The 26,543-nt window shown below is 43.3% G+C and overlaps 1 protein-coding gene across 11 annotated transcripts; it reads left to right on the top strand.

The window, feature by feature from the left end:
* The first annotated feature begins 875 nt into the window (after nucleotides 1-875).
* Nucleotides 876-24,607, top strand: LOC111928272 (uncharacterized). 11 transcript variants are annotated; one of them, XM_086888725.1, is made up of 20 exons: nucleotides 876-996; nucleotides 2,514-2,630; nucleotides 3,863-3,967; nucleotides 12,632-12,763; nucleotides 13,549-13,698; nucleotides 14,806-14,934; nucleotides 15,544-15,660; nucleotides 16,063-16,170; nucleotides 16,578-16,691; nucleotides 16,834-16,938; nucleotides 17,306-17,437; nucleotides 18,224-18,373; nucleotides 19,159-19,299; nucleotides 19,912-20,028; nucleotides 20,431-20,538; nucleotides 20,947-21,060; nucleotides 21,436-21,549; nucleotides 22,289-22,464; nucleotides 23,324-23,816; nucleotides 23,923-24,607. In XM_086888725.1, exons 1-17 carry the CDS (start codon nucleotides 944-946, stop codon nucleotides 21,539-21,541), a joined length of 1,998 nt encoding a protein of 665 aa, XP_086744851.1. In that variant the 5' UTR covers nucleotides 876-943; the 3' UTR covers nucleotides 21,542-21,549; nucleotides 22,289-22,464; nucleotides 23,324-23,816; nucleotides 23,923-24,607. The 11 variants fall into 11 exon arrangements, with proteins under 11 accessions (XP_086744851.1, XP_086744849.1, XP_086744856.1 ...); XM_086888723.1 differs by having other exon boundaries at nucleotides 22,272-22,464; XM_086888730.1 differs by having other exon boundaries at nucleotides 14,809-14,934; nucleotides 19,162-19,299; nucleotides 22,272-22,464; nucleotides 23,324-24,607.
* Nucleotides 24,608-26,543: the final 1,936 nt, after the last annotated feature.

The raw sequence follows: 26,543 nt of genomic DNA, 5'->3' as shown, positions 1-26,543 counted from the left end.
AGTACCTAAAGGGTCTCCGAGAGAGCTGGAGAGGAACTTTTGACAAGGCCATGGCATGATAAGAGAAGGGAGAATGGCTTTAAACTAAAAGGGAATAGTAGGTTCAGATTAGGTAGAGGGGAAGAAATTCTTCACTCTGAGGGTGGTGAGGCACCAGGGTGGAGAGGCTGACCAGAGAAGCTGTGGATGTCCCAACCCTGGAAGGGATCCTGTTCAAGGCCAGGCTGGATGGGGCTCTGAGCATCCTGCTCTAGGGGAAGGTGTCCCTGCCCATGGCAGGAGTTTTAAGTAAATGGTCTTCAGCATCCCTTCCCACCCAAACTATTCTGTCATTTTATGAAACTGGCTAGCCTACGGCTAAGTACCATTGCAGTCAGGATAACCTCAGTAAGACTAAAGTTCTGAGTGCCTTTCTTAAGAAATGTTTGTTGACTTTGAGCTATTTAAGGAGTTGAGATCTAAATATTGGAGCAAGTTATCTTTAAGATTCTTTTCAAGCCAAACTGTTCTACGATTCCATTAATGGTATGAAATGTGGTACACATTCCTGTAGCGTGTATATTGAGGTGGCCACCAACCCCTCACGACGTTGACCCAAAACAAATCCTTGGCTATTGCGTGAGGCACCACCGTGATGTGCGAGCTGGATTTTCCCTGCATTTGCGAGGGGAGTGGGCTGGGCGATGCAGCCGGACGGAGATGGTGTGAGGGTGTCCTCGGTGTGAGGGAAGCTGCGGCCGGCCCCCCAGAGGGGCGGAGGACACATTGCTCCAGTCTGACGGAGCAGCACTCCCGCAGGAACAGCACCGTCCCGGGCCCTCCCGGCCGCGGCACCGCCCGGGCCGCGCCTGCGCTCCCCGCGGGAGGCCGGGCCGCGCCTGCGCTGCGCCCGGGCCGGGCCGGGCCGGGGCCATGTTCGGCCGGGCCGCCGCCCGACCCAGCCATGTCCAGCGCGCCGCGCCGGCCGGGCGCAGCGGAACCGGCCGGGCTGCGCAGGTGGGAGCGGCCGCGGGGGGACTGGGAACGGGGCGGGCAGCGCTGGGAGGGCGGGGATGCGGCGCTGTCTGTCCCGGGGCGGCTCCGGAGGCAGCTGCTGGCTGTGCCGCCCGTGCTCCTCCGGCGAGCAGCCCCTTCTCCCTTCTCACCCCCCGTGCAGGGGCTCCTTCGGCCTCCTCTGTCGGTGGCGACTGAAGGACCAGCAGCCCGGGCAGGGCGTGTGGGCTCGGCGGGACGCCTCAGCCCGGCTGGGAGCGCTGGGGCTTGGTATCAGGCTGGAGTGGGCGGGGTGCAAAGCAAATACTGGAGTGTTTCTAAAAGACGTAATTTTCATTTATCGTTTCCCCTTAGATTTTAAAACAGTGTCTGCTTACGGCATGTGTTGTAGTGTACCTAAGCCGGTTTTAAAAATGTTTCTTTCAAGTCGTTAAACCGAGTAATTGTTTAAGATGGTTAGAGAAGGGTTTTATCTGTTCATTGCCGTAGCGAAAACTGACGGATTTGGAAGCAGACCTTTTTGCCTGAGTCTGTGATTCAGAGCGAGCTGTTTACTGTCTGTTGTTGGTAACTTCGAGCCCTCTGGGAGCAGGAAACTCCCAAAGCCAGACAGGGTGGAGGAGGTAGGGAAAGAAAACACGGGTGGTTAACACGGGAGTAAAATACCAAAATTCCTTCCTTCTCCCTTGTTGAGCTAAGGGAGAGACCTGGCACGTACAGAGCAGTGTGTTTGCTGTTACACATACAAAACACGGTATATTTACAGTGCAGAGGCTGCGGTACCTGATCGTTCTCTGGCAGGGGTGGCAGTGGATCTGCAGGTGTGGTCCTTAGCCCAGAAGCCCGGTTGGGTGTTAATAGATGCTACGATTGTGTTTTGTTTAGTAACCTGTCATTTAAGATGTCAAAGCTGTCAGAACCGAGGAGGAGAATGTAGAGAAGTCAACCCTTAAGCAATCCCTGGCTGACTAGCCAGTGTGTCATAAGCACTACAGTCTGCTCCTTGTCCCAGGCCTCCTTGTGAGGGCTCTGCAACCACATCTGGTCAAGAATTTCCTGTGTGAAAGTATTTCCACATAAACATTTGACCTACTTCTCTTTAGTCATTGCATGGAAGTGTAGTTTCTGGACTTTTCTTTGAGTTTACTACTGGATGGGGCAGTAAATAAGTGTCAAATAATGCACTGCTGACAGAGCATGGTCTGTGGATGTTGGCACATGCCCACAAGTCCATAAATATTGATGGCAGTCTTCCACACCATTATTTTTGCAAAAAGAGTATTTTTTTTGTTACCTAAATATTAACTGTTTATTTGAAAATTTTGATGTCTTAATTGCATTAGTCAAAGATATTTTCTCAGCAATTGCACCAACACCATTGTTAAGTACATGTTGCGTGAATAAGTTGATATAAGTCACATATCTGTATGCCAAATCAGATTGTCCATATTTGATTTTTATAGACCATGTTCAATGACTGCCAGCAACTTGATTTCAACATGAAAATTCTTGTTTTCTAGTTCGGTGCAACATCCACACCGCTGGCATCAAGAGCAGGAACGTAGAAGCTGCAATGATTCAGATTCTCTCATGGTTGAGGAATATCAATGTGGTCATTCAGACCACTGGTTGGAGAGGTAAGGAATAAGTGTAATTTTTTTTTAAATCTCCCCTTTGCTGCATTCTTCTTTAGGACTCCAAGAAAAGCTTGGACATGTTTAGGTTGAGTGTTTTCTTATAATAGAGTAGCACAGAGTTAGGAGATGATACCTGCATCATGCCAAAAGAAGACCATCAAGTTTGTCTCATTGAAATACATGCCATAGTATTAGCAAGTATTCAAAATGAAAGGGTGAAAGGCTATGTACTGAAGCAGTAGTTTAAGCCCTGTATTGCTGAAGTCTTCAATATTTGTATAAAACTCCCAATAAAGCCATTTGCTGTTATTTTCATACTTTCCTTATGCATCTTTATGTGTAAATGTGGGTAGACCATCTTTGTCTCTTCACAGTCCACTTGGTATATTCAGCTGTACTGCGGCTTTTAGTGAGCACCCTGTATTTCCTACAGTCCCTTACTGAGGACAATTTGAGATGAGGTAGAGTTTTATACTTAGGTAATTCTGTGAATATTTTGTTTGGTTTTTGGATAGTCTAGACTGAAGACCCAAGGTTGAGGAAGTGGTTGAGACTGGTATCTTAGAGTCTGATAGCAAGGGTGAAAAGTGGTGAATGCTGAGATATGTTCAGAAAACTGAACAGAATGTAAGAGGAAATGTTTTACTGAGTGTACAGGAAAATATTTTTTTATGTAATTCATACATTTGAGTATTCCACTGTATGAAGGTGATTTTTATTTTTGATGGAATGTTTAATATTGCTTCATTAATGAATGAGTCTTTTGAAGAGTTTAGGAAAGGCCTTGTATTCTGAATATTTTCTATGTCTTTGATGTGGTCATAAAAAATACTAACAGTAAGGCATGAATGTGAGACTTAAGTGGATGTACTAGCAGTGTTTTGTGTTTCTCTTTCACTGAGTGGATATGTTCCTTTTCAGTATGGAATCTTTGTCTCCTGTGTTACAAATGACATTGTCAGCTTGGATGGTAATTTCATCTGTTGATGTGAAGCCATTTAGGGAAAGTAAGACTGTCAGCGAAATCCGCTTCTGTATTACTTCCATGACTTGCTAAATGTTGAGGCATTAACAGAAGAGGGCAGGCTGAAGGTGACTTAGAACTGAGCTAGAGGAGGAACATGTCTTTAGTTTTACAGTTAGAGAGATGGTTTTGTCCATTGTTGCTGTTTCTGTTGATTAAATGTGTTGCAAGCAGCAAACATTCATGTGGAATTCCCATTATTTTCTAGCTCTACAACATCAGAACACTCTAAGCAGCTTTCCAGTTGCTCCCGCTGGGAAGGTAGAATTGAAGAAGCCAAAACAATGAGGACATCAGATAAAAAAATGACAAAGTAGGTCTTGAACTATTATTGTTTCTTGTTGCATTGGTTTTAGCAATAACCATCTGATGATCTTTGACTCCTTTACTGTGGAGGCTCGTGATTCAGCCAACAATGTAACCACTCTCACCTTAAGAAAAAGCCCTTAGGCTCCAGTTTGCCATGCTCCTCCTGGGGGAGAAACCCTAGCTGATAGCCTCCAGTTGTGATGAGCAAAAAGGAGTTGCCCCCCCCAAGCATGCCTTGTAGGCCATGCAAATTTTGTGTACCCCATGCGGATTCTATGTATCCCATTGGTCCTTCCCCTTTGCTCTGCCCCTGAACCCTCTGTGGACTAGTCCTGATCCTCCTGTATGAACCCCTGCTCCCTCTGACTTGCTGGTTCTTCATCCCTGGACACTTCTGAAGAAGGAGCTGAATAAAACCTCCCGAAGAATTCCGTACGAAGGCTCCGTCTCTTTCCTGCCGCGCCACCTGAAGAGCTGCATTCACTCAACAGCCCTTTTCAGGGCTCAGAGCTGTAATCACAGAGCAGCTGCAGAAGTGCCTGTGCCTCCAGGACATCCTTTTAGGGACACTTCTCTAGGAAGGTCTTGGCATTCTTACCATCACTGCCCACCACAACAAGTGGCACCCGAACAGGGACCACAGCCAGTGGTTCCCTGGAGAAGCGTCTCCTGCGGCATCAGCTGCCGGAATTAAGTCACTCTCGGGTTTTGTCTCTTCCCTGAGGAGAACCCCTTGTGTTTTAGCAAGGGCTATCTGAAGGGTGACCGGGACACTCCGAGCATCATCTGGGGATTGAAAGAGACTCCCCGAGGACCGGTCTATGGGTGACCACCCACCCAACAGGTTTCTGTTCGCCCTGTGGGCTTTCCTTGCCCGAAGAAAAAATGTGAGTTTCATTGAATTAGCACTTTTTTGTTTTGCTGCTGAGTGTGGGAGAAGAGTGAGGATGGGCAACAAACTAAGTCGTCCAAAGCTCAGCCTTCCTCAAAGAGATGTTTATCTCCAAGTTGTGGGTGCCCTTGTTGCGAGGAGATTTAAGTTTTCTAAAGGGGAATTGAAATGTTTTGTTCATTGGGTTTTTAAGTATTTCCCAAATGCAACACAGGATTCTCTTTGTTTAAATTCTTTTTGGGATGCCGTGGGGTAAAAGTTGTACTTAGTTTTAGCAGATGGGGATCTTTCAGTTTCCAAGTTTTTATCTGTGTTCCGTCTCATTGTTAAGACAGTGGTTGGCTTGGGGAATGTTTCAGGGAATGTGTTGGGAGAAGTTTCGGGTCCCCAGCTGAAATCCCCTTTCCCTCCTTCCTCTCCTCATGTTCCCAAACCTCTTCCCTGCCTGAGGGGCAATCTGAAGGTGGTCATTGCCATATGGTGCAGGGCCAACTCCCTGACATCTCCCAAACTTCTTTCTACCTCCGCTAGCAAGGGCCCTGCTGCCCTGGACCTTTCCCTCAGCCTCCTTCCAATGCCCTTGTACTGGCTTTCTCCTTCATCTAGTTTTGCTCCACAAAATGGCACCGGCAACATGGTCAGCCCTGTCGTGTCTCCTTCTTGTGCAAGTTTTCCCAGCCTCGCTACATGAAATGGCCACTTTCCCGCCTCTCCTCCACTTTTTCCCATGCTTTCCATCACACCTGGCTCCTCCTGTCCCCCTGCGTCGATGGATGTAACCGCCTTGGGACCCCCCCATTCCATCAGTATCACCCCCTCCATCCCTTCCAGCCTTGGCTCCTCTCCAGTGGTCCAACTCCCTCTCGGTTCCCACGCCACCGGGACTGGAAGCGGAAATGACGGTGACTGGAAGGAGGCCATATTGGCCTCCTCTTCCACCCATCACTTGGCAGCTCCAGTTGGCCTGAAAAAGCCCCACGCTGCTATCTGGCACCTTCCATCCTCCTCGGAGGATGAGAGCAGCGACGCTTCAGACTCTGATTCTCAGTCTGAAGATCGCTGGGCCAAGGCCCAAAGGAAGGCCACCAGGGAGGGGGATTGGGAATTGGCTAATAGGATCTCTGCCCAAAAGCTGGGAGCTGCTTCCCAACTAAAAGAACTATGTAAGGCAGCAAAGGAACACAGGCAGGAATCACATTTCTTTAAGAATCTAGTAGAAGCTACCTTCTCTGTGCACACATTAGTGCTGCATGACATCAAAAACATCATGAACTGCCTCATTTCCCCAGCAGAATATATGCTGTGGGAAAGGCACTGGAAGAAAAATCTAAAAACATTAGCTGACAACTATGCCAAAGATGTAAATCAGCCCAACTTAACAATTGAGCAAATGGCCAGAAAAGGTAACTTTTTAAAACCCACTGATCAGGCCAGAGACCTGCCTGAAGCTGTTCTGCATGACGTTGCTGCTGCTGCCAAAACATCACTGTCCCTCACCTCTGATGACTCTACCCCCACACCAAGTTTAACAACCATCAAGCAGGGGTTCAATGAGAGTTTTACTAAATTTGTTGACAGACTAAAAGTTGTGCTGGAAAAACAGACTGAGAGCCTAGAAGGGCAGAAAGAAGTATTAAATAAAATGGCTATAGCTAATGCAAATGCCCAGTGCAAGGGAATTTTAAGAGCTCTTCCCGTTGACCCTGAACCCTCCATTGAACAAATGGTTGAAGCCTGCGCCTGATACACATCACCAGAAAACACTGTGGTGCAGGCTGTGACTAAGGGGATTGTGGGTGGAGTGACTGGGCCATTCACAGCAGTAGCTGAGGACAATAAAAGATGTTTTAATTGTGGAAAGACTGGACGTTTCTTTAAGGATTGTCACAACAAAATACATGAATTGACTACCGCAAGTACCATCCATGGCCACAACAATGCCTGCCTTACCGACGGCGCCTGAGAAACTTCCAACAGTGCACAGAACAGCCCTGCACGATGACACAAAATCAGAAGCCATTCTTCCCTGCTCTACCATCCCAGAGCAGATGGGAGACCAGACACCAGCTCCAAGAGCTTGGCAATTGCCAGTGCATCAGAGCGGTTCAGGTGGGAACCTGGTGCCAGCTTGTAAGCGACCTATCAATTAACTTAATTGATGAGTGCTTCCACAAGAGTCCACCTGGAAAATATGGACCAGAAGACAGTCCTTGGGACATTTAAATTATTGGTGACCTGCTCAACTCACCTGAACAAATGTATGTAATTCCTGAGGTGCAGACAATATACCCAGGGGACAAAATTTTTGTCTCCCTTATGTGCACTGATGCACCATACTATTTATTCCAAGGAGCACCAATTGCACAGGCCTTTTTACTGCCACCTGTTTGGAAGAGGTTTCCCTCAAGCCTACAGCCATGTGGATGCAGACTGTGGGTTCAAATAAACCCATTATAGAGTGTGACCTGTTCTGCAGAGGGAAGAAGATCTGCTGCCCAGGCACGCTGGACACTGGAGCAGATGTTACCATCATTGCCCATTTTGAGCAGCCAGAAAACTGGGAACTGCAGCCTGTGGCAAGGATGATCTCAGGGATTGGAGGTGTGGCACTTTCATATAGAAAAGAAATATTGTTGTAGAAGTTCTGGAGGGGGCAGGGACCTATTGTCCCAATGGGGGCCCTCTCTATCAGTCCCCAGTAGGAATTTTTAGTTGGGGACGCTGTGGAGTGTGGAACACCCTCCATTCCTCGACTCACCTGGAAACAAGGTCATCCAGTGGCCCCTTTCCAACCAGAAATTGTGTGCTTTGGAAGCCCTCGTGGAAGAGCAACTCTCCAAGGACCACCATGTTGAGACCAATAGCCCTCAGAACTCTCCTGCCTTTCTTCTAAAAAAGCCTGGCAAAGACAGGAGGAGGCTCTTCCATGACCTCAGAAAGATCAATGAGGTCATTGAGAGCACGGGTTCCCTGCAGCCCGGTTTGCCCTCACCATTGATGCTACCGTGGGATTGGAAACTTTTCATCATCGATACTAAAGACCGGTTTTTTAATATCCCACTCCACCTCCAGGACGTGCCTGGATTTGCGTTCTCTCTCCCCTCCCCTAACAGACAAGCCCCTCTAAAACAGTACCACTGGCTTGTCCTCCTGCAAGGGAAGAAGAATTCACCAGCGACATGCCAGTAGTACATGGCACACATTCTGTCCCCCGTCAGGAACCTGCTCCCTGAGGCAGTCATCCTCCACTACATGGACAGTATTTTGGTCTGTGCTCCCACTGATGCTTACCTGGACATGACTTTAAAAAAAAACCATAAAAGCTACTGAAAGAGAAGGCTTTGAGATCTGGGAAGACAAGATCCAACTAGCCAACCCCTGGACCTACCTCAGACTTCATATATGTGAGCAGACCATTGTGCCCCAGCAACTGATCATCTGGGACGACCTGAAGACCCTGCAGGACCTCCATCGGCTCTGCTGATGCATCAACTGGATATGTGCCCTGCTGGGGATAACAATAGAGCACCTCAAACCACTTTTCAATCTCCTCAGAGGCAATGAGGATCTGGACTCACTGCGTACCCTCATGCCCGAGGCCTGAGGCTCCATCACCAAGGTCCAGGAGGCCCTGTCCTCTCGATAAACCCACCAGTATGAACCTAGCCTGCCCTTCAACATGGCCATTTTAGGTAAGGCCCCCTGTTTCATGGCCTTATCTTCCAATGGGACACTCACTCAAGGGACCCCCTAATCATCCTTGAGTGGGTGTTCCCCCATCACCAGTCGACTAAAACAATTACCACCACACAAGAATTAATGGCAGTATTGGTAAGGAAGGCCCGAGCTCGTCTCCACTCTCTTGTAGAGTGTGATTTCAATGCATTCACCTACCATTGGCCACTGCTGGGGATTTGGAGCGTTTGCTCCAATTCAAGGAGTCTTCAGTTTGCCCTGGATAGCTACCCAGGCCACATTTCAATCCATTATCTCAAACATAAATTGCTCAATTGGGCTTTTAATTTAGTCCCCAAATATCTCCAAAGTAAAACCCCTCTCAAGGTTCTAACCATTTTTACTGACAGCTCAGGGTCCTCTCACAAGTCAGTAATGACCTGGAAGGATCCCAGGACACAGAGGTGGAGTCTGACGTCCAAGTGGTAGAAGGGTCACCACAGCTTGCTGAGTTCGCAGCCGTTGTCAGAGCATTTGAGAAGTTTCAAGAGCCTATAAATGTGGTCACTGATTCACTGATTCACTGATTCAGCATATATGAGGGCAGAACATTCCTTGTTAAAAGGAATCTCCAACCCAAATTTATACCAGATGCTTTCCAAACTGATTCATCTTATCTCCCACAGTAAGCATCCGTTTCATATAATGCATATGAGGTCACACACCAACCTCCTGGGTGCCATCATGGAGGGAAACAGGAGAGCAGACACACTGCCATGACAGCTGGGATGGTGAACGTGCCGGACATCTTTGCCCACACCTTTTTCCGCTAGAACGTCCCAAGCCCTCATGTGTATGTTTCATCTCTCGGGAGATCAAGCAAGAGCTATCATGGCCACTTGCCAGAACTGTCAGTCCTTTCAGTTGCCATCCTTAGGCTCTGGAGTCAACCCCAGAGGCTTCAACAGCTGCCAGGTTTGGCAAACAGATGTAACCCAGTTCCCATCCTTTGGAAGAATTTGGAAGGTGTCAGTAGACACCTTCTCAGGAGCAGTGTTTGCCCCAGCCCACGTGGAAGAAGATGCAACACATATCATCAAGCATCTTCTGGCGTTTGCCACCCTAGGAGTCCCCAAGGAAATAAAAACTGACAGTGGGCCTGCTTACACCTCCCTCAAATTAAATGCCTTTTCCAATCAGAGGGGGGTGAAGCACACCACAGGCATTCCTCATAATCCCACAGGCCAGTCAATAGTGGAATGGACCCATGGTACCATCACGCAAGTCCTTAGCAGTGGGGAGGGACAGAGACAATGTCTCCCACTGAGAGACTATGTAAAGCTCTCTATGTGATTTAATTTCCTAAACTGCTCGTTTTCAGAGCCAACCCCAACCCCCTCCCCTCCATACCCTGGCACCTCTCAAATTTGGCCCAAGCTAAGCTGGACAAGAAGCCTCCAGTGCTGATTAAGGATCCTGAGACCTGACAAATAGCAGGGCCTTTCCCATTGATTACCTGGGGGAGGGAATATGCCTGTGTGTCAGCTCCACCTGGCCCAAAATGGCTCCCAGAGAAATACATCAAACCTTATTTAGGGCCAACCAACACTGCCCCTGACAAAAATATCAAGGATTCCTCCAAGTCTACCACAGAACCACAGGATCAAATATCAACTGCCTGGAGATGGAAATGCTATAAGACACGGCTTCTACAAAGACTACATCACCCCATCACCAGGTCCCAGACCAAACACAACACCGGAAACAATGCCAAAAGCTGGGCACATCCTAGCAAATTTACTGCTACCCCCAGTTGTCCCTTGACCCTCACTTCCCTTTAGACTTACCTCCCCCATGCTTACCTTCCCGCTACAGCCCTCTTCCCAACACCACCTATACCTTCATTCTTTTAGTCATATTAAGGAAAGGGAGGATGAAGAAGGGGGATGAAGAGTAGAGGGGAAAATCAAAGTGTATGAAGATATTCCCTCCTCTTCCCCCAAAGGTCTAATAATGTATGTTTATACACCAAACAGAAGCTCTTTTTCCAGCCAAAGATTAAAAACACCTATCTTAACACCCACCTCAACACCACCAGGATGATCATCTGGATGCCCCTGATGGCTTAGCATGTCCTTGGCTGGATGGTCAGCCAACCCAACCATAATGTGTGGGTCACCCTGGCCAGTACACTCCAGCAGAACAGTATGTGCCTGCCCATGGGCTCAGTCCATAACTCACTACAGTCACGTCTGCTGGGATTCCCCTCAGGCCCAGTGAACACCCCTTTGCGGGGAGACGGCCCAACCCAATAGAGAGCACTATGGAGGGATGGAACTGGTGGATAGAGAAGTTTCCTAAGGCACCGGAGGAACCTAGAGAATTAGACTTGTTGGGGTCATCCAAAGCCAGTTTTTGCTTTAACTTTTATTTCCTTAACCCTTCAGTTAGTTACACTAAGGATGTAGCCCCAACCAAAAAAATTTACAATTCAGCCGAGTGGTGCAACTACACAGTTGAGACATCATTTGACTCCTCCAGTTCTGTCTCTCCCAGAGTGCTCCTCCCGGCTGTGTTTCTTCTCTGTGGAGAAGGGCCTGGGGTGAAGTTCCCTCATGTCTCAGAGGAGGTCCCTGCATTTTTGGCCAACTTAGTACCCTCACCCCAAACATCACCCTGTTACAAGATTGGAGACAGAAAAACAAATTGGCATGCCAAAAATGTACTCTCATCGGATCTGATGAAAATAGTGATTCTAAATTTACTGATTGGACAAAGAATTAACGGGTCTCAGTGTCCATCTTCCTCCCGTGGGTGGCCGCTGCAGAAGACCTGGGCAAAATTTCGCATTTGGGGTGTTGGCTTACTAAACAGGCCAACAGAACATCTAAGGCACTCAGCACACTTGTCAAAGATGAAGAGATGACCAGACATGCCCCCTTGCAAAAAGCATGCAGTGATTGACTATCTCCTGTTAGTCCATGGACTCATCTGACAGAACTTTGAGGGCCTCTGCTGCTTTATCCTGTCAGATCACAGCCAGTCCATATCCAGGAGCATCCAGCTGCTCAGAGAAAATGCCAAAGAGCTTCAGATGGAGAAAGGCCCCAAGTGGTTTACGAACTGCTTTAGACATTATAGACTGAGAGGCTGGGTTGTCTCTTCCTTTAATAATGTGTTGTAGATTCTTTAGGTTATTGTGTTTATGTTTTCATATTTTTACATTTCTTAAAAAAAGCTATAGGGGAGGCATTCTTAATAAAGAAGGAGGGAGTTGTGGAGACTGGTAATTCAGCCAACAATGTAACCTCTCTCACCTTAAGAAAAAGCCCTTAGGCTCCAGCTTGCCTTGCTCCCCCTGGGGGAGAAACCCTAGCTGATAGCCTGCAGTTGTGATGAGCAAAAAGGAGTTGTCTCTCCAGTACAGGCCATGCAAATAATGTGTACCCCATGCAGATTCTATGTATCCTACTGCTCTTTCCCCTTTGCTCTGCCCCTGAACCCTCTGTGGACTAGTCCTGATCCTCCTGTATGAACCCCTGCTCCCTCTGACTTGCTGGTTCTTCATCCCTGGACACTTCTGAAGAAGGAGCTGAATAAAACCTCCCGAAGAATTCCGTACGAAGGCTCCGTCTCTTTCCTGCCGCGCCACCTGAAGAGCTGCATTCACTCAACAGCCCTTTTCAGGGCTCAGAGCTGTAATCACAGAGCAGCTGCAGAAGTGCCTGTGCCTCCAGGACATCCTTTTAGGGACACTTCTCTAGGAAGGTCTTGGCATTCTTACCATCACTGCCCGCTGTGACATTTTATATGCATTAATGAAGATTTGAAACCATGGACGGGCTGTTTTATGTCAAGTGTGAAGAAACACTTAAGTAGGGAGTAGCACTGAGAAAACTTATCTCAAAAGCTACTTCAGTGTATTTTTTTGATACACAGATTTGATTAGCACAGCTTTCACCTCTGTGAACTACTGAAGCAAAAGTTATGCTCACTGTCTTATCAGTAAGAATACAAGACAGTTCTAGAATGTGTGTTCATCTAACTTCTTATAAAGCTATTAAGGTTCTTTTTAACTGAATTCTTACTTTCCTTTTCAAGTTCTGTTTCAAGCAACACTGGTAATTCAGTTGAAAGAGAAACTGATGAAGTGGTCCTGAGGAGGAGACAAAAACAGATCAATTTTGGAAAGAATACCCTTGCATATGACAGATACATTAAAGAAGTCCCAAAGTAAGTGGCACTGTGTTGCAGATTTCCAAACATACTCTTATTTCTTCCTGGTGTGTGTGGGTGTGTGTTCGTGTGTGTGTGGATGTGTATGAGCATAGAATAGCACACAGCCTTAGTTCTCTTCAAATTCTTCCTGAGGTTTTTATTGCTGAGTGTGATATTATGTGATGTGTGATATCTCTGGGTAATTTGAGTCAGCTGTCCCACCACTTTTCCCTCTCAACTTAGTGTCCACTCTCACCTTAGTGTCTGTGGGGAGGAGAAAGGCAAATGCCTTGAAGCTGTGCAAGCACTGTTCAGTAATGCCCAAAAATCAGTGTGGTTATCAGCACTGTTTCAGCAATCAGTGCAAAACACAGCACTACAGGGACTGCTGTGGGGGCAGGTAACTACATCTTCAACAGGCTCAGTACAGTACTAAACAAAAGAAGCTGCAATTTGTCAATTGCAAAAGTAAAGTGGATGGAGCTGGAGGTTAGGATAATGTTGAAGCAGTATGAGTTATGCTTCTGTTTTGTCTTTGTTCATGGGCAATAAGGATCGACTTTTGGCAGCTGTCAGAGTGCTGGACTGGATGAGCCTCCAGTCTGACTCAGCACATTAGTTGTTCCTCTTGTGATCTATTTTTGATAATGTCTTATACACATTTCTGTGAAGTGTTTCAAAATATAAACATTTTATTCATTAGATCACCGATGCTTGTGTGACCCTGATGGGCTAAGGATTCTTTTTAAGGAAAAAGCTCCTTATGTTCTGAAACATTAAATGTTACTGTGTATTGCCAGGAACCAGCGAATTCCGGGAGTTCACCCTAGAACTCCCAACAAGTTTAAGAAGTACAGCCGTAGGTCCTGGGACCGGCAGATCAAGCTGTGGAAGATAGCCCTGCATGCCTGGGATCCTCCTGCTGAAGAAACCTGGGATCTGCAGCCCGTGTATGTTACATGGGTGAATTAAGTCAGGGCTTAAGAGATTTAAGGAGGGCTCTGTAGTTCATTTAGAGCATTTCTGACTGGGAGAAAAAAGATCAGACTCAAACATGGGAGTCTTCTTGAATTCATTGTTTTCCACTGGAATTCTCAGTCTCCAAGGCATTCCAGTTATTTAGTCCAAGTTAATGTGCAGTCAGCTGTTATGGGGAGAAAGGCATTTGTTCTGCCTGCAGCAGTACATTCCCTCCCGCTTTGTATTTGCACTGTTGGGCAAAAGGTAACATTACTGTTCCCAAAACTGAGAGACAAAAGCAGAAATTTGCGATTACTGGTCCTTGACTTTGATAACTTTCCTTTTCCTGATGTCAGTGGAACCACATGTCTCCTAGAGTGACAATATGTTAGAGGATTTGTGTTTAGGAAGATGAGAGAGAGAGATTTCTGTGCTCTCTGTAGGATGGTGGCAACTGTGTTAAGAAGGAAATATTTCTGTTTTCACAGCTTTGAATTTCTGTAACAGGGCTGGCTCTGCTGCTTAATGCCACCTCACGCTTTACAAGATTTGGACTAGTAAAGTGGGAAAAGAGTGAATGGAATTCTTAGCTGTTTAAATAGTTTTACCTAAGTTGTAATTGACCAGTGCTAGATGTGGACCTGTTTTTCTGAGAGAGTTTCCAGCCTGTCAGAGGATGTTCCAAGGGAAAGTCTCTTGAGAAACTTTCTCACTCAAGGATAATTTTGTAAATAATTTATAGTTCTCAAAACAATATTGTACAGCTGTGATGAGTGTATTTTCACTTCTTCCACCAATGAGACAAGATAGGTGTTGTTACCTTTACCAATCATGTTAAACCTGTATCATAAAACCCTATCAAGGAGCTGAAACGTTCTGAAATAAAACCTTCAGATGATCCTCTTTATTCCTGTTGCATTAAATCCACACTCCTTATTTGTGTCCAACAGCGACAGGTAGAAGTTGCAGTTTTTATACCATTTGGGTGTCATATGAGATGAACTGTTAATTATTGTTGCAGCTTAACTGTTTCCTGTTTGGAGCAGAAAACCATATGAGTAGTTTTTGAAAGCTTTTCTTTTTCCTCCTGTGTTTAGTAGTACAGAACCTTCAGGTACTTCCCAGGAATGGCTCTGCAAAGATGAGGATGTTTCTGGCTCCTTTGTGAAGAAGAGAAATGAGTGTGAAGATGAATGTAGACAGACTGCCTACTACACACCTGAGAGGTATGAGAGGAAACTTCTGTGCTTAACTTAGGGAAAGAATTCAGTACATGTCAGTGCCGTCAGGTTGTTGTAGGAAATGTTTAGTGTGGAAGGGCAGTTCATACTCAGCTTTGGAGTTTGACATTTTTGCTGTTGATCGCAATCCATCGGTGGTACAGAGCACTGAATATGGAAAAAGAAAAACAGCATTGAGGAATTACAAGATTTAGCAGAAGGAAATGCAGTGTTTTTTCAGCTTCACAGTTTATACAGCAGAGTACTGAGATTTCTTTAACCACTGCTGGAATGTTCTGAAAGTAGGGGAGCTTTTTCAGAAGCAGGAGTCCCCATCTTAGTCATATTGTGCCTGTCTGCAGAACAGCAGGGAGACTGACTGTGACATGCACTTCCCTGTTTACTGAAATATCTTGTCCTGGGGGAACATGTGTGGAGCTCAAAATGGTTTGGCTTCCAAAATGTGAGCGCTTTGCTCAGTGTTCCTCTGTGTACCTGAAGAATCATAGCTCAAAAGAAAACTTCCTCTGTAACATGTGCTATTATTTAGCAGAACATTGTTAAATGTTTAAACATAGATAAAAAATGTCATGTGTCTAAAATCTATTTTTGCAGTTCCTGTTCTCCCGATTCTTCTCCAGTATGGAAACGCAGAAAAATAAACAATTCTGACTCCTCTGTGGTGTCAGAGAGCAAAAACCATTATCTCCAGATGTACCAAACACTGGAAAGGTATGAAATGATTCTCCATGTGGGAATTCATTGATATGATGAACTGGCTTCAGCAATATGACTGTTATTTTCCCCTCCCTTTGTTAATAGCTTTGATTTTATTTAAATGTGTGCAAATTAATGAGGAAGGAAAATCATGTTTGAATAACTGTGCTGTATGATAGCAAATATTTACAGTGCTCCATTGCAAAGTGTCAGAAGACACAGCACAGGTTGTATTTTGTGTGTGTAGATTCAGGCAACACTAAGGGTTTTGGCAGTTTAGTAGACATTTCACATTAACCTTAGTAAAAATGTTCATATAGGTATGGTTTCTTCTCTCTGCTTAGCCCCCCTCTGAACAATTAATAGGAAATGTGTTACCACAGTGCATGGATTCAGACATTTTTGTTTTCTTTCCAGCCTCACTGACTTAGGACATCAGGGGTCTTATTCAAAGTGCTCAGATTGGGAAGCCTTTGGTGAAAAAGATGAAGTAATGACAGTACAACAAAGCATAGAAATAACGAGGTGAGTACCCCAGTGATTATGTTGTTGTTTCTGTTTATTGCTTATGCTGTAAAGATGTCCTTTTCTATTCTTTTTAATATTTTTAATCTTTTCTATCACTTGCTACTTCTTTTTTTTTATCATTATTTTTGCCTTCTTCCATTTCCTCCAGCACATGGCATGGTTGTTATTTCTGTTCTTTGAGTTGGCTTTTTCCAGTCTGACTCTCCATCTCTTACTTTCTGCTGTCTCTGCCATCCCAGGTAATGCTGGAAAATGATCAGCCCCTTTCATACTCTGTCTTGTGGAAAGAATTGGAAGTTTGCCTCTCACTTCTTTGGTCTAAGAGCTGGAAGCTTCCTCTCTGTCTCTCCAGAGATTAAGTTGTTTTGGAGTGACGACAGTGATAGTTGTTTGTTTTTATGCAGTGACCCGATTCCAGCCAGCTGTTCTTCGGGATGGAACACTCCAAGTCAGAAGCTATCCAGCTTCTTTCTGCCTGACAGCAAGCCCTGCAGAGATGCAGACTGCAGGCTGGAGAGGTATCAAATGCTGCTCATCAGATGGGGATTCATGCCTATAGTTTGACAGTTATGGAGCTGGTTTTCTCCATTACTGATGTTTCTGTTGATTAAATATGTTACAAGCAGCAAGCTTTCATGTTGAATTCCCATTTGTTTCTAGCTCTACAACATCAGAACATTCTAAGCCGCTTTCCAGTTGCCCCAGCTGGGAAGGTACAATTGAAGAAGACAAAACAATGACGACATCAAACAAAAATATGACTGAGTAGGTCTTGAACTATTACTGCTTTTTTTTCCATTGGTTTTAATAATAATCATCTGATGATCTTTGACTCCTTTGCATGCATTAATGAAGATTTGAAACCAGCCACAGGCTGTTTCATGTCAAGCCTGAAGAAAGACTTAAGGAGGGAGTAGCGCTGAGAAAATTTGTCTCAAAAGCTACTTCAGTGTATTTTTTTGATACACAGATTTGATTAGCACAACTTTCACCTCTGTGAACCACTGAGGCAAAAGTTATGCTCACTGTCTTATCAGTAAGAATACAGGACAGTTCTAGAATGTGTGTTCATCTAACTTCTTATAAAGCTATTAAGGTTCTTTTTAACTGAATTCTTACTTTCCTTTTCAAGTTCTGTTTCAAGCAACACTGGTAATCCAGCTGAAAGAGAAACTGATGAAGTGGTCCTGAGGAGGAGACAAAAACAGATCAATTTTGGAAAGAATACCCTTGCATATGACAGATACATTAAAGAAGTCCCAAAGTAAGTGGCACTGTGTTGCAGATTTCCAAACATACTCTTATTTCTTCCTGGTGTGTGTGGGTGTGTGTTCGTGTGTGTGTGGATGTGTGTTTGCATAGAATAGCACACAGCCTTAGTTCTCTTCAAATTCTTCCTGAGGTTTTTATTGCTGAGTGTGATATTATGTGATGTGTGATATCTCTGGGTAATTTGAGTCAGCTGTCCCACCACTTTTCCCTCTCAACTTAGTGTCCACTCTCACCTTAGTGTCTGTGGGGAGGAGAAAGGAGAGTGCCTTGAAGCTGTGCAAGCACTGTTCAGTAATGCCCAAAAATCAGTGTGGTTATCAGCACTGTTTCAGCAATCAGTGCAAAACACAGCACTACAGGGAGTGCTGTGGGGGCAGGTAACTCCAACTTCAACAGGCTCAGTACAGTACTAAACAAAAGAAGCTGCAATTTGTCAATTGCAAAAGTAAAGTGGATGGAGCTGGAGGTTAGGATAATGTTGAAGCAGTATGAGTTATGCTTCTGTTTTGTCTTTGTTCATGGGCAATAAGGATTGACTTTTGGCAGCTGTCAGAGTGCTGGACTGGGTGAGCCTCCAGTCTGACTCAGCACATTAGTTGTTGCTCTTGTGATCTATTTTTGATAATGTCTTATACACATTTCTGTGAAGTGTTTCAAAATATAAACTTTTTTTTTTATTAGATCACCGATGCTTGTGTGACCCTGATGGGCTAAGGATTCTTTTTAAGGAAAAAGCTCCTTATGTTCTGAAACATTAAATGTTACTGTGTATTGCCAGGAACCAGCGAATTCCAGGAGTTCACCCTAGAACTCCCAACAAGTTTAAGAAGTACAGCCGTAGGTCCTGGGACCGGCAGATCAAGCTGTGGAAGATAGCCCTGCATGCCTGGGATCCTCCTGCTGAAGAAACCTGGGATCTGCAGCCCGTGTATGTTACATGGGTGAATTAAGTCAGGGCTTAAGAGATTTAAGGAGGGCTCTGTAGTTCATTTAGAGCATTTCTGACTGGGAGAAAAAAGATCAGACTCAAACATGGGAGTCTTCTTGAATTCATTGTTTTCCACTGGAATTCTCAGTCTCCAAGGCATTCCAGTTATTTAGTCCAAGTTAATGTGCAGTCAGCTGTTATGGGGAGAAAGGCATTTGTTCTGCCTGCAGCAGTACATTCCCTCCCGCTTTGTATTTGCACTGGTGGGCACAAGGTAACATTACTGTTCCCAAACTGAGAGACAAAAGCAGAAATTTGCGATTACTGGTCCTTGACTTTGATAACTTTCCCTCTTTCCTTTTCCTGATGTCAGTGGAACCACATGTCTCCTAGAGTGACAATATGTTAGAGGATTTGTGGTGTTTAGGAAGATGAGGGAGATATTTCTGTGCTCTCTGTAGGATGGTGGCAACTGTGTTCAAGAAAGAAATATTTCTGTTTTCACAGCTTTGAATTTCTGTAACAGGGCTGGCTCTGCTGCTTAATGCCACCTCATGCTTTACAAGATTTGGACTAGTAAATTGGGAAAAGAGTGAATGGAATTCACTTCGCTGTTTAAATAGTTTTACCTGAGTTGTAATTGACCTGTGGTAGAAGTTACAGTTTTTACACCATTTGGGTGTCATATGAAATGAACTGTTAATTATTGCTGCAGCTTAACTGTTTTCAGTTTGGAAAAGTAAACTATATTTTTTGAAAGCTTTTTTTTTTCCTCCTGTGTTTAGCAGTACAGAACCTTCAGGTACTTCCCAGGAATGGTTCTGCCAAGATGAGGATGTTTCTGGCTCCTTTGTGTTTGACAAAAAACAGAAGAGAAATGAGTGTGAAGATGAATGTAGACAGACTGCCTACTACACACCTGAGAGGTATGAGAGGAAACTTCTGTGCTTAACTTAGGGAAAGAATTCAGTACATGTCAGTGCCGTCAGGTTGTTGTAGGAAATGTTTAGTGTGGAAGGGCAGTTCATACTCAGCTTTGGAGTTTGACATTTTTGCTGTTGATCGCAATCCATCGGTGGTACAGAGCACTGAATATGGAAAAAGAAAAACAGCATTGAGGAATTACATGATTTAGCAGAAGGAAATGAAGTGTTTCGTCAGCTTCACAGTTTATACAGTGGAGTTTTACTGAGGTTTCTTTAACCACTGCTGGAATGTTCTGAAAGTAGGGGAGCTTTTTCAGAAGCAGGAGTCCCCATCTTAGTCATATTGTGCCTGTCTGCAGAACAGCAGGGAGACTGACTGTGACATGCACTTCCCTGTTTACTGAAATATCTTGTCCTGGGGGAACATGTGTGGAGCTCAAAATGGTTTGGCTTCCAAAATGTGAGCGCTTTGCTCAGTGTTCCTCTGTGTGCCTGAAGAATCATAGCTCAAAAGAAAACTTCCTCTGTAGCACGTGCTATTATTTAGCAGAACATTGTTAAATGTTTAAACATAGATAAAAAATGTCATGTGTCTAAAATCTATTTTTGCAGTTCCTGTTCTCCTGATTCTTCTCCAGTATGGAAACGCAGAAAAATAAACAATTCTGACTCCTCTGTGGTGTCAGAGAGCAAAAACCATTATCTCCAGATGTACCAAACACTGGAAAGGTATGAAATGATTCTCCATGTGGGAATTCATTGATATGATGAACTGGCTTCAGCAATATGACTGTTATTTTCCCCTCCCTTTGTTAATAGCTTTGATTTTATTTAAACGTGTGCAAATTAATGAGGAAAGAAAATCATGTTTGAATAACTGTGCTGTATGATAGCAAATATTTACAGTGCTCCATTGCAAAGTGTCAGAAGACACAGCACAGGTTGTATTTTGTGTGTGTAGATTCAGGCAGCACTAAGGGTTTTGGCAGTTTAGTAGACATTTCACATTAACCTTAGTAAAAATGTTCATATAGGTATGGTTTCTTCTCTCTACTTAGTCCCCCTCTGAACAATTAATAGGAAATGTGTTACCACAGTGCATGGATTCAGACATTTTCATTTTCTTTCCAGCCTCACTGACTTAGGACATCAGGGGTCTTATTCAAAGTGCTCAGATTGGGAAGCCTTTGGTGAAAAAGATGAAGTAATGACAGTAGAACAAAGCATAGAAATAACAAGGTGAGTACCCCAGTGATTATGTTGTTGTTTCTGTTTATTGCTTATGCTGTAAAGATGTCCTTTTCTGTTCTTTTTAATATTTTTAATCTTTTCTATCACTTACTACTTCTTTTTTTTTTATCATTATTTTTGCCTTCTTCCATTTCCTCCAGCACATGGCATGGTTGTTATTTCTGTTCTTTGAGTTGGCTTTTTCCAGTCTGACTCTCCATCTCTTGCTTTCTGCTGTCTCTGCCATCCCAGGTAATGCTGGAAAATGATGAGCCCCTTTCATACTCTGTCTTGTGGAAAGAATTGGAAGTTTGCCTCTCACTTCTTTGGTCTAAGAGCTGGAAGCTTCCTCTCTGTCTCTCCAGAGATTAAGTTGTTTTGGAGTGACGACAGTGATAGTTGTTTGTTTTTATGCAGTGACCCGATTCCAGCCAGCTGTTCTTCGGGATGGAACACTCCAAGTCAGAAGCTATCCAGCTTCTTTCTGCCTGACAGCAAGCCCTGCAGAGATGCAGACTGCAGGCTGGAGAGGTATCAAATGCTGCTCATCAGTTGGAGTTCAGGGATATTTTTTTGCATGTTATTTTAGCAGCTTAATTGCTTTTTGCTGTAATTCAATCCAAGCATTTATTATAAACATTTGATTTTTAATTTTTATTTAGCTATTTTTACTATTTGTCTTTGAGATGTGTTGATACCTATGTTTAAACATAGAAATAGCATAGAAATAAGGAACATCTAAATTATATGAATATGTAGTATTTATTTGTTGTGTGATAAAATTCTGTCCTTCGCTTTTCATGTTACAGTCTGTGTTAAGTTAAATGGATTGTAACTGTATTTAGTATTGAAAAGTTACCATAGTAAAGCCACGTAGTCTCTGTGTTCTGGTTTTATTTTTTGTAGGCTTAAACTTTGTAGCAGTTTACTGGAAGGACATCAGTCAGAATACCCTAACAGAGGGTGGGAAAGTGCAAATGCTGAAGATACAATATTGAGGAGAAAAATCTAAATAACAAGGTGAGTTTTTGCTGTTCTGTTTAAGTAGCCCATCGACAATATCGTTCTACAGAATCCAGCTGTTAAATCAGTTTATGTTTTATTTTATTAGTGTTTTATCCCATCCTCTTGCACTTAATACAGCATCTTAACTTAAAACATCTTATGCTTCAGACACACTTAATTGAAATTGCTACCTGTCAGCCAGAAAATGTGTTTTTATCTCTCAAATTAAAAGTGACAGGTTTTTTAAGTATTTCAGTAGCACCTTTTCTGCCTCTTAATGTTTTTGTGATGAAGTCACGACTTAGAATTTGCAGCAGTCGATTTTATTGAAATTTTTTTCTTGGACTGTAGTTTCCCATGGTGCATTAATAGGATGGGTGGGATTCTGGGTCAAACAGATTTTATTAGCAGTTAGTCTTTTGTGTAATTAGATTGTCTTTGATCTGCATTTGATGCAGGCTCAGAAACATGGACTAGGATATAAATGTCTGTTAAACAGTGATCTTTGAATATTTTGCCTTTTAAAACTCATTAAGAATATGGCCAAAAGTAGTTCTACACTTATATTTTGAATTATAGCAATGTAAGGAAAAGGCAGCTAGAGCTTTTAAAAAATTATGCTGATGGCATTTTTCTTTTTACTTTATTGATTTTTAATTTCAATTCTTTGAGCGTGAATAAGATTTAACGTGCATTCACTTTTCTAAAGAGCTAATTCAATATTTGAAAATATGTAGTTTCTCTTTGTATATAGAAGTATTGAAGAAGGAAATTCTCCTGTGACAGAAAAAGACTTGAAGAATAGGGATGTAGTCTGAGATCAGCAGATCAAGTCTTGGAAAACTGGTGCTGTCATGCTGGATCTGCACTGAAAGAGGAAGAGATTTACAGTCAGCATATGTGCAATCAACATAAAGTGAAATTATTCAGGTAAAAGAAGCATCTCTACATCACAGTTAAGAGCTTTTCTGGTTTCCACATAGTTGATATTTAGCTTTTTTGCAGCAGTCTTTGTTGTAAATAGGGCTGTATTAAGGAGTGTATATATTCAGTGGGTTTGTAATCACTTGTTCTGATTGAGAAAAACGTTCTGTTAGATGTAGAATATGCAAAGTGAATTAAGCACCTTCTCTGTGGAGCAACACATTGGTTTTCTGGGATGGAAAGGTCAGTATTTAGAACAACATTGCCTTTAACCTTGTCTTTTAGGTGTGATGAGCTCTAACTCTTTAGCGTTGTGAACTTTATCTGTGGAAGTTTAATCTTGCTTGAAAACCAGATTGTGGTTTACATGGTAGAATTCCACACTATATTCCCTTTTGCTAAAAGAAAATCTTAAACAGGAATAAATGTGAATGTATCTCATTTTTTTCTAGGGAAAAACCTTAGTCAATAGGATACTTAAGATATGGCAGAAATTTGTTAATCAGGATTGAGATAAAAGACTGTTTTATGAATTAATAATGACATTTAGATGAAAAAGAAGCAAGAGGTTGGGAAAAATAGGCTCAGCTGCTTCTTTTTCTCTCTGACAAATACTCTAGGAATGTAGAAAAAATGTATTTTTTCAGTGATTTATGTTCTCAAAATGTTCATACTAGCTGTAACACTTTTTTTAGTATGGACAATATGGGTTTCTCCTTTATACTGCACTGTAAGTTCACCAAATGCAGTGCTTTGTTCCATTTACTGCTACTGTGACACTACAGCTTAAAAGAGGAAATATTTTGCTGTAAATGCCTGGAAATAGCACATTTATAAAATGCTGTTACATGCTTTTTTTGTTTAGGTTTCTCCAGATCTTTATAAGGATAGATTGTTTTCTGCAAGCTGTGCCTCAAGTGTAAAATTTCAGATTTCATGAAGTCTGTGCTGCAATGACAATGGATGTTCCTTAAAGCTTTTGTGAGGACATTCCTGCTGTGCCTGCATTGGCAGGTGACATGTGCTTTATATTTCAAAGACTGCTTCAGTTTATGGATCCTAGCATCATTCCCTCTGGAGATCTTGTACCTCAGAGTGTGCTGATGTTTCACCAGTGAATTGGTCCAGTGTCAAATCAGACTGAAGAAAGCAACCTCTCCAACCAAGGAACCTCCTCTTCTCCACTGGACCAGAATTGGACACCCAGCCTGAAGAACTGCTTCAAAAGAATGTAGATAATTTCAGCCTTCCTCCAGTCATTAATGACAAGTTGTTCATAACTTTTGGATTGGGTGATCACCCATTTGGCCTACTTATTGTTCTCTGAGATGTATTAAGCTGGCATTTGTCTAAGCCAGGTGAGAGAAGAGAAAGGAAAGGTAGATGGTTTATCAAAATCAGATTCTTTTCTTGAAGGGGCTGAGTGTCTGTTTTTTTTTGATTTTGCTTTTACATGTCTTGCAGCCTGACCCAAAGAGCCAGTCTACAGTTAAAGAGTAGAAGAGGATGTATTCAGTGCCTGTTGTTCCTACACTATTGGGGATGAATAGCAGTATTTGCAGGTGTGGAGCTGCTCTTATCCAGGCTAAGGGTTGTGATGGTATTGGGATAGGCTCTCCCTTTTTTTACTCTGCTAGCGCTGTATGCAGAGCAGAAGTTTGAAGTGAGAGCTGTAGCTACAGTGGTTTAGATTAAATTTGTGTGCCAGTTATAAGAATTTTACAGCTCTTGTGTAGCATGTACTGAGATACCAATGTCTGCTAGAGCTGAGAGTTGTCTCTGCAGGAGTTTGGTTTTGCCTTCTGTTGCTGTGGGGCTGGCAGTATCCAGGGCCAAGAGCCCATTGTGCTGCTGATTTGGAAGTAAGCTGCTTCCCCAGAAACTACTCTCACTCCCAAAATGTTATTTCCAGGCATGCTCAGGCATTTTTCTCAGCACAAGGGTGTATCAGTCACGCACCACAGAGCGCCGAGCGTGTGTGTACAAGGCACGCATCTGTACAGCACTTTTCTAAGAGGTAATATTTAGAACCTTATTAGTCCAGTCTGCATGTTTTCTTGTGATTTATGATGATTGTAAATAAGGGAATGTGTTACATTTTTGTCAATTTGCCTTTATGCAGAAGAATTAAAGACTTTAAATTTAAAAATCCTTGTTAGTCTGCTTTTGCAGTTGTGTTGTCAATTTGATTATAAAAGGAATGTGTAGGTTCAGTAGTCCTTTATTGTTTGTTTTAGGGTGTTTGGTTTGGTTTGGGTAGTGATTGTGGATTTTTAGCCCTTGCTAAAGGGAAAAAGAGGAGTCTTCAGAGATTAAAATTAAGGCAGTTTACAATGTTTTGTCCAGCCCCTCAGTTTGTTCAGGGCATTGTAACTTAGTGGAAGGGAGCAGCTGAAGTCCCAGCACCCATTCTGCCATGGAAAGGTGTCCTGATGGAGAAGATGGAACTGCTAGGTGAGAGTAATTGGCTGTTGAGAAATACTTCAACTCATCTTAAGAATTTCGTGAGTATTAAGAGTCCTTAAGCTTTTGCTTATGATTGACAGGGCCTGCAGTGGATTTTGGGAGACATCTGCAGGATTTGTAATTCAGCAATTGCAATTCAGTCCTTAAAAGATCTTTCTATTTTTTGAAGCTACTAGACTAGACATAGCATAACCAATCTGCCTGTGGCAGTTAAACTTTGGGCAGATTTATTCCCTAATCCAGATTTTGTTGAACATAGCTTGAACAAGCTGTAGTAGCACAAGGGAAGGAATGAAACAGCAGATGAAGTTTGAGGTCTACTAAAGTCATTTCATGCAGTGCTGCCGCTGGATGTAGAATTATCCTGTGTTCTAATTAGTAACCTCATTAGTCTAAACAGAACAGTCAAAACTGGAATGCAGCCTGTCCATGTACTTGTTTACCTACCCAAGGCTGTCTGACGCAGAGTTTACAACTGAGGTAAGCGAAACAGAAGTCTGGCACTCCACCTCCAGTTCTTCCTTTAATTTTACCCAACTTAATTAAATCTCCTCTGCATAAATCTGTGCTCAGTTTGTAATTAAGCCAAAATGTACCCTGAACTTCAGCAGACAGGTTTCAGTTTCTCCCTAGAAGTGGCAAGTATCCTCTATTGGCATGCTGCCACTGAGAGAATCTCCTTACAGATGATACATTGTGTTTCTGGAAACCATCCTTCACTGCCAGTCCTGAAATGCTGCGGGTTTTGTGTGTACTTTGTTTTGTTTGTAAACTCCTTTGGGGTCACAGCTGAGGAAATCTCCTCTCCTTAAATTCCCACCATGGTGTGAAACTACTTTTCTGAAGGATTTTTGTTGCTGTCAAGGACAGAAAGATGCAGTGCAGCTGTAATCCCTGAGCTGTGTCCCAGCAGATAGTTCTGCCAGAAAAACTGAATTTAATTTGTGTATAGTGTTGTGCTAAAAGTACTGTGAGCTGCCACGCTGGAGCTGTCCTCTGTCTGCCTTGCTTGGCTGTGTTCAGGTAAACATGCTGTTCTAGCTTAAGTCAGAGCCAGGCTGAAGGGAAGGAAGTTTGTTTGTGCATGTTTTGAACCTCTGCTGAACTTCAAGCATGACCTTGGTTCAGATCTGTTTTCCAGAATAGTGTGTGTGGGAAAGGAGAGGTGGTACCAGCAAAGCACACTTTATGTAAGAATGTGGATGCTCATGCAGATGCCACACAGAAGATGTGTGAGTTTGTACAAAATTTACCATAGTACGGCCAGGCAACAGGAATGGGGTTTTCAAAGTAAATCCCTTCATGAAGGCTGAAGAGTATCTATTTAAAAAAAGAAGAAATCAAAACCAAACACCACTTGTTATTGTATACTCAGAAAGTTTCTCCAAAACCATTGCTGCACTTCGATAGTTGCCTTTGTGTTTCAAGCTGATTAGAAAAACCCACCAAACAAATTTTTGTTTGCTATTTCTGCCATCTGTTTAACCAGATGTGGTATCTGGGGACACTTAGCAGTGCCTCGTTAATAATGGTTGTATTTGATGGTCCTAGAGGGCTCTTCCAACCTTGCTGAACCTGTTTTTGTAAGGCTTTTTCAACCTTAGTAATCCTGGGATTGT

Source organism: Cyanistes caeruleus, chromosome 5 (assembly GCF_971803275.1).
Source record: "Cyanistes caeruleus chromosome 5, bCyaCae1.hap1.1, whole genome shotgun sequence".
NCBI lineage: Eukaryota > Metazoa > Chordata > Aves > Passeriformes > Paridae > Cyanistes > Cyanistes caeruleus.
The sequence above is the reverse complement of the archived record's forward strand: the minus strand, read 5'-3'. Positions and strand labels throughout refer to the sequence as shown.